Source organism: Scatophagus argus, chromosome 2 (genome assembly GCF_020382885.2).
Source record: "Scatophagus argus isolate fScaArg1 chromosome 2, fScaArg1.pri, whole genome shotgun sequence".
Classification (NCBI taxonomy): Eukaryota; Metazoa; Chordata; class Actinopteri; family Scatophagidae; genus Scatophagus; species Scatophagus argus.
In genome coordinates, this window is record NC_058494.1 from 12,650,570 (window position 1) to 12,663,116 (window position 12,547).

General features: G+C 39.5%; 1 protein-coding gene across 4 annotated transcripts in view; it reads right to left on the minus strand.

Moving 5' to 3' along the window:
- The window catches only part of LOC124070406 (alpha-1,6-mannosylglycoprotein 6-beta-N-acetylglucosaminyltransferase B-like), a 100,391-nt gene that overhangs the window by 60,482 nt on the left and 27,362 nt on the right, over nucleotides 1–12,547 (minus strand). For all 4 annotated transcript variants that reach the window (XM_046410306.1, XM_046410314.1, XM_046410323.1 and 1 more), the window contains one exon: nucleotides 5,763–5,913. In XM_046410306.1, coding sequence (XP_046266262.1) covers nucleotides 5,763–5,913 — 151 coding nt within the window. The remainder of the gene's footprint in view (nucleotides 1–5,762; nucleotides 5,914–12,547) is intronic.

The window sequence follows — 12,547 nt, forward strand, 5'->3', positions numbered from 1 at the left end:
GCTGACTATCATCCCTGTCACTCCACACTTCTGCAAACACTTAAGCACTTTCCAAAAGAGGCCTCCCATTTTCATGCCTCTTCACCTTTTGACTTCCGTAATGTGAGATCATTTCATAACTTTTTCGGGTTGTTCTTGCATACTTCACCACCAATATGTTGCAAAAATAACTGAGACCATTTTCATTTATGTCAGTTTGGTTATTTAGTGCAACAAATGACATCCCTCTGATCTGTTAAAAGAATAAAATGTTCACATTGTCACAGAAAAACCTTCCCAAACACACTCACCACGAAAGCACCCTGAAAGAGAAAGTTATGTAAATAAGAGCATATGACAAACCTAATTATAATTGCACTCCTCCATTCCGTGCAAGTGAGGCAAATACAGCATACGCATTTGAGAAAGTTATTACTTTATATCGTTTTATAATGAGAGCCGGCATTATATTAGGGCTATAAAACTATATTAAAACATTAATATCATTACATGGGGCATTACACAAAAGTTCCCAGCTGTAGAGGATTAGAGCTGCCATGGTACCTATGCTGTAAAATTTCAATGCACTTGGCCTGAAGGACAAAACCTTTGCTTGGTAATCTGGGTAACCCTGTTACTGTGAAGCTCTCTAGGGGGCTTGACTGTGACTGTGCAAGTTGACCTCTATATGACTTGACCTGTTAATCTCACCTCTAATTTCTGTTGAAGTTTTAACTCCTCCCAAGAGATGAACACACAGTTATACGAGAAAGCAAAAGAGTCAGAGAAGGAGATTCCTGGGAATAGAAATGGATGAAAGGCTGAGAAGGAGTGGAGGGTTTGCACGATGAGATCCAAGGAGAGCAAGAAAAAAAAAAGACAGACAGGGAAACATACAGAGGGAGAGTGGAGAAAAAAAATGGAATAAAAGTAGGCCAAAAATGAAGAGAATATCAACCATGCACAGCAAAAAGTGTAGATAGTGTAAAAAGTACCAGTGGGATCTTTTTGCTAAGAAAGAGAAATAATAAAATGAAGAGATCCTCTGCGCCTTCATGTGACAGCCAACGAAACAGCACGACTGAAACATTAAACGATTATTATGATCAAAGAATACAGGAATATGCATATTTGATGGCCTACGGTTGTGTGCTCCTTGCAATGAAACTTCCTCACTTTGATGAATGTAGACAGCTGGCTCTTTTACAAATGAGGGAAACAAAACAGATATGAGGACGAGCAAAGAGATGACAAAACTGGAGGAAAGTATTGGGGGACAAGAAATTACAAGAACAAATCCACTGATGGATGCCGAGCAGAAGTAGAACAATCTGAAGAGAAGAAACAAAGAGAAACCGTGAGGAAAAATCAATGATAGCGAGAGGGAGAGTTTCTAAGGGTACAAATTGTTCTCATATTCTCCTTATTTCTTCCTCCCTCTCTCTCTGTTTAATGAGCTCACTTTTTTTAAGAGAAGAGAAAAACTGATCATCCAAAGCTGTCCAGAGCATGTATGTCTGTATGTATGTGACAAGTTGTCCAGCATGTGGTTTTGTTTTTGGCTATTTGTTTTGCATGACTCCCTACTTGTGTTGTGGTGTTAAAACATCACACTTAACCAGTGGTGGAATAAGTTCTCCGTGTATGTACAATGTATTGATACTACTTACTACAAGTAAAAGTCATGCATTTAAAAATGTAAAAAAATATTTTCACCAAAAGAGGCTATAAGTATTAAATGTAAAGCACTGATTTTGCAGATCATTTCAAAATAAGGAATATCAACATACATTATTGGACTAGAATTATTGGAGAATTCATGTATACATCATTTTAATATTGCAGCTAGTAAATGCAGGGCTAACAGTAATTTATTTCCTTTATTCATTCATTCGTTACATTTTGTATTGTATTAATCTGAATGTGGAAAGTAACCTGTAACAAATAAATAAAATCAAATAAAGCAATTTTAACAATCAAACAAAGGCAGTGGAGTAAAAAGTACAACATTTCCCACTGAGCTGCAGTGAAGTAGAAGCATGAATTAGTAGAAAGTGGAAAGTGCCTGAAAACTGTACTTACACCTGAGGGTAAGAAAGGCTGAGATGTAATGACCAAACATGAATGAATAAATATTCCACAGCTCTAATAAAATTTGTCGTGTTAAAAGACCCTCCTCTCAGACTGTCTTCCTCTGAAACTGTAAAGAAAATGTCCACACTGGCAAAAGCGTGTTTGACTCTCTAGTCCAGATGGTATAGCCCTGCCAGGTGTAGCAGTATGACATTATGAATGCAACATTTGTGTTTTTCTATGAAAGGTGTGTATCACCACCCACTCTGCATTGTGTATATGCTTCCTGGCTGAGTAAATGACAGGTCCCTCTTGTGCTGCCGAAACGCATGTAGGACCTCTGGGCGTATTTTGTAATCACCAGCAGTGGAATGTCGGATCCTTTGGACCCAAAGGATCACATTTGGTCTGCAATGCTTAGGTGGGTGGTGTGTGTCAGAGAACGTCAACATAATTGCCAACCCAAGGTTTCCTGGCAGAATATTGCATTGGAAACATATGATTAATGTTATTCACTTCACCTCTCAGTGGTTTTTATGTTGTGGCTGATCAGCGCATTTATCAGCTATCAGCTGTTAGCCAATAATGCAGTTTGTCCATTGTCTGGCTGATATTTTTTTGGCTTCCCGCATGCCAATACAAATTTATAAATACGCAGACACACACTCACTGTGTTTTCCATATACAGTGGGATAGAAGCAGCATTGTTTATTTTTTCAGATGATGTACGGAAAGAGCCATTGAAATTAGGACATATTAAGTCAAATAACTGTTTCCTGTGCTGGACACTTCCCGTAAAGCTGCAGTATGACACTGACTTGAGTGCTGTGGAAAAGAAGGCCACCTGGGATAAAGGTTATAACTGACAGAGCTTAGATGAGTGCCTAAGGGAGCAGAAACAGGTAAGGCCAAGCTAAAGCAGAGATCTTCAGAGAGCATACGCCTAAGGGAAGACTTACCAATCTCCCCTCCCACCCACCGCACAGTAAAACTGAGTGAATCAACTGTGCATCCTTTCCCCCTCCTTCATCTCCCTCTCTCATTTTCTCAGGCTCTTTGCTGTCCCACTCCCTCTCTTCCTCACTCCCTCGTTATTTTCCCTCCGTTTTCTGCTCTAACGAGTGGCTGCCCTGTGGGCGAATCCCAGGCCGGGGCTTCAGACATCAAGTCCCATTCGCTGCTACACGGGAGTGTGTCAGCACCAATGAAGCTCACTCGGAGATGAGCCTCCCACCCAGTGTGTGTGTGTGTATGTGTGTTTTGGTGAATGCATGCCTGACTGACCTGGATTTGGGATATGTTTTTATAAAGCTCTCTCTTACTATTTGCTCCTCTCCCTCTTCACACTTTACAACGTCACTCATACCCGAGCACCTTTCTCACACACTCTCCCCTCAGCGAGTATATGTGAGTGAGAGGAGGAAAGAGTGGTAAGAAATTAGAGTAAAAAGGGACATAGGGCAAGAAAGCAAGAGAGAGTAAAGGTTAGTAAGAGACAGAGAGATGGCAGCAGGAAGAGAGCAGAAATGAGTGACGCAATGAAAATCATCACGCTAAAGAGAGACTTGGGTCATCCCTGTCGTGTGTGTGTGTGTGTGTGTGTGTGTGTGTGGCCATTAATCCTGCAAGCTATGTCCTCTGCCATGCGTTTGTGTCCTGGTCTTATGCCCAGACTGCTTTTAACAAGTGTTACCTCAGTTGAATTAATACATAGATAGAGACACATGTGACACATTTATACACAAACACAGACCAGCACTCACTGAACACATTTTATTCTCCCTCTTCAGCAGGGAGCCATCAAAAGAAACTCATTAGGACAAGAAGCATGTGTGTCTTTATCTGTGAATGTGTGTTTGTGTGTGTGCGCATGTGCGTGTTTCTATGCACACACCACAGTTTCTATAGTCAATATCCTTTCATTTTACTTCCTGAGTCAAAACTTTCACACCAGTTATTTTAGCAGTTTCGCTCTAAGGATTCATTCAACCTGTATTCAAAAAATAAAACAGATGTTTTTTTGGTGTGTTTTGATTTTGATTTTATATTGTTCATAGAGCACTGCTGTTGAGAACAACTTTCAAGAAAAATAATTTTTTTTTTTTAGAAATTAAACAAAGAATTTAATATTTGTGACGAACTCTGAGCCCAGAGGAAGTTATCTTTTGCTCGCTGAATGATGTTGGTCTCTGTGGAAAATTTCATGTCCTTATCAAAATATTTTATGGCTTGCATAAGGTTGTAAAACATAATTTTAAACAAACCTTGAAATGCATGTCATTTTACAAGTCATTCTCAATTCCTACTTTTGAAGCATAGATTTAAATGTAGAAGCAAAATAATTCTTTGTTCCAGTGAATCAAATGCAAACAAAGTCAGTCACTCAGACATCACGTCTAAGTCTTAACAGAAAACTATTTTGATCACATGCGTTATATTTTATGCCCCCAAGACCAACACTGCCAACAATTCATTAAATGTGAAAATTAAACTAGATGATTTAATTATCAAAAATATATAATTGTACAGCTGATTTGTTAGCACATTTTGAAATAATTCAAACAGAAAGTCTAGTTCCTGAAGGCAAACTGTTCATTAACCATATTTTAAACAAGATGGTCACGCAACATTGATTTCAGTTCTTGTGTTTGACCTTAATTACACCCTGACCATAACCCTCTATCCACTTAAACTACCCCCTTCAAGGCAATAGCTACAAATTGATTTCAGGTACAGTCGTGCAGGCATGTACCATCCTACTTAGAGTCCCTGACAATACGCACCTTTTGCAGGGCACTTCTCCCCAGTCGTGACCCAAAAGTAGAATGGCTTCCCCCACATTAAACAGCTCATTACTAGACATTGATTGCAGTTAACACCAATGCCAGAACGTATTAATCGCTCTATCCTTCTGCTTTAGTGCCTCCACGCACATCAGAACCTGAGCGCTTATCTGGGATCATTTAACAGGGTTTGAGGAAGTGAGGGGATTTCTGTCAGTGTGTATCACATCACTCCTGCTGCGCTGAGTTTAGTCAGGCTGTTTGAAAATGAAAGGAGTCAAAATGAACAGAAAGTTAGATAGAAAAGACAAATTGGATGTTTTGGTACTAACAGGGCAAAGAGAGGAGCGGCTTGATAAAAGCAGTAGCGGCAAGGTCATACGAGACTTGTCTGTTTGCAGCAGTGATTTTCAGGTAATAGGCAGCAATTTCCACAAGCAATCGTAAGAGGGGAAAAAATGAGAGTGGATGAGAGCGAAATACAATAAGATGAGGAGTAAAGAGGAGAGAACATACAAGTACTGACTACAGTGGATATAGAGAGGTGATGTGCGGGATGAATGACAATGAGGAATACATCTTAAACTTGATGTTATTATTTCATGTCTGTCGGATAAGTAAGCTTCAAAGCTTTATACACACCTGAGCTACCCGAAGCATTGCTGACACTGTATCATAAAAGAGCTGATTAGCATACATTATATCTAAATTAGGATCACACCATTTGAATTGTAATTTGCAAACTCAATCTGAGTGAATTTTTAAATTACAACTAAATATGATTTGGTGTTTTCACAGGATGAAGAATAAAGCATTATTTTCAGCTAACAAGATGACATTTTTTTACACTTTAACTTACTGCAAGGTGAACAAGGATTGATCTTATGATAATGAATTGTTAGTTCTGCTGAATTGTATGCAACATACCTGTTGATAGCAGAGCTGAGCTCATCCAGGCGCCGTGCGTCAGTGGTGGAGGTGTTGTCGAGTTTGGACAGGCTGTCCATTCTCTTCAGAATCACTTCCAGCATGTCACTGATCTTCCTCAGCACACCACGTGACTCGACGCCTCCCAGCACTGAGAGGAGGAACGACACGGAAGGAGATGATGAATGAGCAGCTGGACAGTAGAGCACATAACCAACTTGTAGAATAGCATGCACATTAATCACAAGGCCCGCAGCTCTGCTGGCTCAGTATACTGTAGCTGATTTTGGTCGTATTCTTGTTTTGGACAACTGTCTTTATGCACTTCACTGCACTGCAGATCAAAAGCAAAGTCCCTTCTGCTGTGTGCCAAACCTATGTTCTCAATGAGATTTGTGGGAAAACACTCACAGTCTACCTTCCTTCTGTATTGCCTACTTGTGTTTTCTGACTAAAACAACTGTCAGTTATTTGAAATTAAATATTTATTGAAAAAAGGTTTCCACTTGTCTTTACTGGGACTGGGGAGGATTATATGATAATAATACTTATTGCATATAACCTTAAATAACTGCAAAAGTGAGACTGCAAAACAGAGCAGTATCACCTGTAGACTCATCCTATTTGCACACTCAAACACTGGTGTCTGTCATGGCAAATACTTCAAAAGGAAAAAATGAGTGAGTGAAAGAGTGAAAACCAAACCCTCCAAAAATGTTGTCTTGTTGTAATCGCGTTTTAAACTTAAATCAACTTAAATCATTGTTTTGAAGCATTATAAAATCTTTATATGTTTAGTTTTGTTTTGTTTTATTAAAAACAATGTCAACTTTTTTTAAAGGTATTAATATTAGTTTTTATTATTAAAAGGTGAAAAAAGCAGAAATGTTGCAAATGGCCCTTTTCGTCTCAGTCGGCTCGAGGGGTGCGTCCCTGTTAGTTTGACTGACAGCAGCTGGAAAGCTGCCAGAGTCCCGGTGGTACACCATGAGGAATGAGAGACACAATAAACAACTGCACTGTTGCTATGTGTCATGGGCAGACAGTAACTTGTCAACAGTCGTACTGAAAGATAAGAACCCCACAAGCATCTAAGTGGACAGAGGTGACATTTGCAGAACTTTACACAAATGTCTAATAAGATAAAATGATGAAGTGATGACATTTTATATCCAAAAGGTCAAAGGTCAACTTCACTGTGGCATTTCCTGCCAAATATTCAACACCATAACTCAGGAACAGAAGGGCAGATTGTGAACATATTTCACATTTGGTCAGATACTGAATTGGTGACACTAATCTTGGATGTGCCCCTTGAAACTGACCTGATTGTACTGATCTTCTGTGCTGCTGGGTTGAAAACGTGTCCATGTTTTAAATATCGTAGCCTATTTGCAGAACCATCCATTTTTGAAACATTGTAGTGCACCACAAGCTTTTGATGATATGGAGCTCCAGGTGATTATGGTTGCACCACGTGATGAATCAGTCACTACATGTATTACATGAGTATGGACACACATGGATGTAAACTACAACATGACTGGTGTGTGGAGGCATACAGCACAAGGCTGCAATTGTAGTTTGATTTAGTTAATGAAACTTTTACTTTTTATTTACTCCCCACGTTTTCTCTGTTCTGACCAAAGGCCATCATTTGTCATTTTGTAGCTGGACTAAACATCCAATATGCAAACAAACACAGTTACCCTTCCAAAAATTAAACCATAATACTTCTTTCACCTCATTAGAATAGCTACTCTGCAATTGAGACTATGCATTATTCCCCACCACAAAGTATAAAAACCATCACCTTGATTATCTCAGTCTTTAACCTGTATATCTTCAGCTTGATCCTTCATTTCCACTGGTAACAGCAGTGCACATCGCCCAGTACTATATTCTGACCTCTTTCATAAACTGGCTTTTGTATAGGCCAGACACTCTGGAGTCTGATGTCTGAATATGGGCTTACTTTTATATCCTTTGATACCCTTTGATATGAGAAAGAGACTTCCAACAAGACTATGAGTTATGAAAAGCCGGTAACTAATTACACTGGGGCTCAGTCTGTCTGTGTGATGGCCAATTTATTTCCTTCACCTAGCTTATCAGAGAGGGTTCTCTGTGGACAGAGAGGAGGGGTTGTGTAGTTTTGTGTGTAAAGCAATGAATACATCATTGGCCATCAGAGTTGAAAAGTGAACACATAAGTGTGCACACACAGATGGTAGCTCAAAGACAATGAGTGAGAGAGGTAGAATATACTCTGACTGGATAAAAGGTGTGAAAGACCTCATTAGGATAATTCCACCGACAGAGTCAGGGTCAGAATGTTTGTGAACTGAACTCATAATGGCCCAGAACAAGGAGGATGACGGAAAGGTAGAGGCACAGATGGGAAGCTTTCTCATTTGGTGCCGTGGCAGAACTAATCTCTCTCATATATGTCAAACTCATTGTTTTTTAAAAGCTCAGAGAAAAAAAGGAACAGAAGAATATTGTAACAACGATCGATGGGAATGAGAAGAACAGACAATTAAGGTCCAAGAAGTGGTGAACAGCCACACCCTGTGATTAAAAGGGGAAATGTGCAGTTGATCCGTTTTTGTAGCACACATACTGTATGAAGGCACAAAGCAGATGTGCGAGGTATTAGCCCCTTATGCACCAGAGTGACAGATCTTAATGTATAAATCCTTAGCTTTTCTTCCGCAGTGTCACCATTCACATTACTAGAGGTTACTGTGCTCTCACAGTGGGTTCTGTTGAGTATGAAAATGGAAGGAAAACGTCACTGATCACATGAACGTTATCTCCTTTAAAGAGTTGGTAAACATGTTTTATCAGGTCTTACTCTGAATTTAGAAACTCTGTTGTGAAAACTAGAGTAGTTTTGGTTATTTTACATCAGAAATTTCTGTCTCTAGAACATCTGAAAATGATTCTGGAGACCTTTGTTTTCCAAGAGTTTTTTTTTTTTCATAAATATTTAATCTTAATGAGAGAAACCTGAAACCAAGTTTTCAGTGGATTTAAAGTGGTGCGAGTAAAATAAGTGGAATAAAATACATCAACATAATCCAAACGGTTTCATACATTATAAAGCAAAGTAACAAGTGTCTGAGGAAATCTCCCTACTTCTGTCATAATCACACATGATGCAGTAATTGGCTTAGATGCAGTTTGAGACATAAGGGACAAGAAAGGTCAAAGTGTATTCTTCTCACCTCCCATCACAGGATTTGGTAGGGCACATATTTACACCGCAAACACCTGGATTACACTGTCCAACTACTCTGTCAAACCCCATGTCTGCTGCTTGACAGGCAATTACAGCCAATGGGTTCGGGTGCTTAACAGCTCCGGTCCAAGGTCATTGTCTGCCTCGATCTCTACAACAGCTGAAGGAATCTTAAGTTCAGTGAGCTATCTCCTCAGCGACAGATGTATTTGTCTCAGAGTGATGTCCTTAGCCTCTGATGGATCAATGTGTCAAAGTGTGCTGGTGGGTTGTTCTGGTAACGTCTTTGTGATTGGCCGATAATGGATAACATCCATGTTTTGGGTCAAGTAAATTGAAGGAATTACCATGCTGAAAAAAGTGATCATTTATTATCAGGGTCGAACAAATACGGGTGTGTGTATCTTTCATACATTACCATAATATATCAAATGTCATTTTGAGTCAGGGGGTTAATGGTTCCTTGTGAGTCTTTGTTTCTTGATGAATACGTGTGTCAAAATGTAGTCACAGCAGCTGCACTCTCATGGATAGAAAATGACCAGCCGTTATGAATGAGGTCTGCCTTCGCAAAGCTCATCTCTGTTGCGATTCCACTGTATACATCGATGAAAGACACACCAGAAATCTTTCTGATGCAGGGGTCAGAAAGATGTGCACCTGACCACCAGAAATGATTGATATTTAAATGCTGTGAAACATGGAAGTCTAATGTGCGCAACTCCACTTAAAGTGGAGTCCATGATTTATACCGCTGATCCTGCAACAGAATAAAGAAGCCTACATCATAAAGGAGAAAAGGCTGGATGTCTAAGCCATCTAGATAAGAGACAATAAGTCTGCCTCCCATTACCGTTAACAAATTGACATATTTTCGCCATGTTACAGAAACCTCCCTGATTATGATGGAGATATCTGCACTTTCACCTTCCGTTTAACCCAGTAAAACCCAATTCAGCCTCTATGAATATTCAATTCAGAGTGCGTTTGGAAAATTAATATTGCAAATGCCATCATACACATACACAATAAATATTCCATTACTTGTGAGCAAGGTGGCACTTGGACACAGTAGTGCTAAAGTTATATAAGGGTCTCTGCTGAAAGCAAATTTAAAGTCCTAACTTGATAAAACTAATGATGGTGAAGAAAGGAAGGTGAGGAAAAATCTACAAAGCCATGATGAAATGTAGGAAGCCAACTGTATTTGTGAGTTGAACTGACTACAGTGTACTGTGTGACAATGTTATTTGTTTTTGAAAGACTTCATGTTGAAATTGCTCATCATGATCAATACATGGATTCATTTTGTATTTGATTGATGTCTCAATGCCTTGCAATTCCAAACGTGTTCTGATGGCATCTTTGATCCCAAGGAAAAGATAACATGGAAGGTTAAACTTCTAAACTGAAGCCAAATAATCAAATATATACATATATATCATATTTAGACTTGTGCTCCAAGTTATTTAGTATTTGTGATGTAGTAATAACTCTCAAATGATCAAACAAGAGTCGTTATTAGGCCTTTAGTCATCAATCAAGTACGGAGTTTCTGTGCCGTCTAAATGACTACCTGTTTGTGGAAGATAAATGTAGACTTAGGATTCAATGAGAGTAAAGGCAGTGAGCGAACAGGACCAAGCTGCTGGCATAGTATTTCATGGAGTGTTTGGCTTTCCCCACTGGCATGGGGTGAATTAAATCAGCACACACACAGTGTCCTGCTTTAGCCACCATATTGGACTGAATATTTAGTGTCATGGCACATCATATTTCTCCTGAGGACTGAAATGCGTGAAGCGTGAACAGAATCCTTGTTAGTGTCTCTAAATGGACTACTGAAAAGTGAGAGGGGGACTTTTGGCGTATATGTACTGCATGTGTGTCTGTGTGATTACTGTAGCCAACACAAAAAGTTGGCGGTTTTCCCTCATCTAATTTCAGCATCTGAGCAGCAGAATTTTGAAAGTGGGAACAATTAACATAAGTGACTGGAAATTCAGTCATCAGCCAGATGTAGCTTCACTAAGAATCCATGCAAAATCTAATCACTGGATATGTCTTTGGTTGAGTCCATAAAATAGCCACAGTGTGTCTGTCTCATTGACTTTATGGTAATGGAAATGATAGAAGGGGTCACACAAAACTAAATAACCACAAATTTATGGCACTTACTTCAAAAAACCATATTTCACCCAGGCTGGTAAATATTTATATGTGTCAACTGTCTCATCAAAGAATGAATTTTCATATCCTGGCAGTGGGGTGCCACACTAAAGGAAACAGCACTGGCAGGGGTGTGTCTGTATAGCATTTAAGTATGTCTGTGACTAAGGCATGTTGTGTGGGCAGGTACATTCTGGTTTCCACCGTTATTTTCAGTTTGAAACAAAGAGGGCTCTTCCATTAAAAAAGTGTAATTGTGCCCTGAGGTGTTGTGGCAGCCTGTGTGTGAGCATGTTAGTTTATCTTTGCAAAAAGGACAAAGGTCATAGAGGGGGCACTCTACAGCAGGGTGAACGGGAGGATTTTTGAGCTGAATTAAACAGAATCCAACTGCACAAATCATGAAGGCAAAATATCAACCAAAACCTGACAGCATGTGTGTGCTCTAACTAGTGTATTACAGAGGCGTTTAGATTTGGATTATCAAAGCTCAAATGTACTACAATTATTACTGACAGACAAAACCTAAAAATGGCATGATTCCATAAAAATAGCATTTTGAAAATGATGAAATCCAATCTGGAAAAGCTAAGCTGAAAGAAGTGAGGAATGAGTGTTCACCTGCAGCAGAGTTATGGTACTTTGAAAACATCTCCCTGTCTCCACATATCAGGCACGATCAAGCTCTGTCTTTGAAAATGAAACTGTCTCGATGCGAACTCTCTATCATTTGATATGTGGTGGGTTTGTGAGACAGCTCTGAACTATAATCCTTCCTATGGTGAGCCCGCCAATCATTTGTGTGGGTGTGTTTGTGTGGCATGTACATGCAATTCCATGCTAGTGTGCCTGCACCATCATCTCTTTAAGCACCGCCGCAGCTGCACACAACACACTATAAGTGACTTCTGCATATATGAGTGCACACAAACACGTACATAGACATAGGTATTATGTGTGCCAGAACAGGATAATGTTTTGATTGGCTGGGGTGGGGGGGGGGTTTGCATATTCATGAGAGGAAAGCCATTTGTGGTTTGATGAATGCTGACAGAAGGGCCTGCTGGATAAGAGCTGACACATCTAAATTAACTGGCGACCGATGTCATTTTGTCACTGGAGCACACGCACGCACGCACACACACACACACACAGTATAACAAGACTGAAAGCTATTTAAACAAGAAAATCCACCCCACAAACAAAAATGTGATATTATTTCCCACTTTAAAGTCTAAATCTCAACAGAAAACTGTCTCTCTCTAGGCTGGAAATCAGAGATTCAAGACTTGAATTGATGATGTCACATGATACATTATAGAGATGTTTCATCAGTGCTTAATAACACTGTGGGCCCATAAAGGTTCTGTTT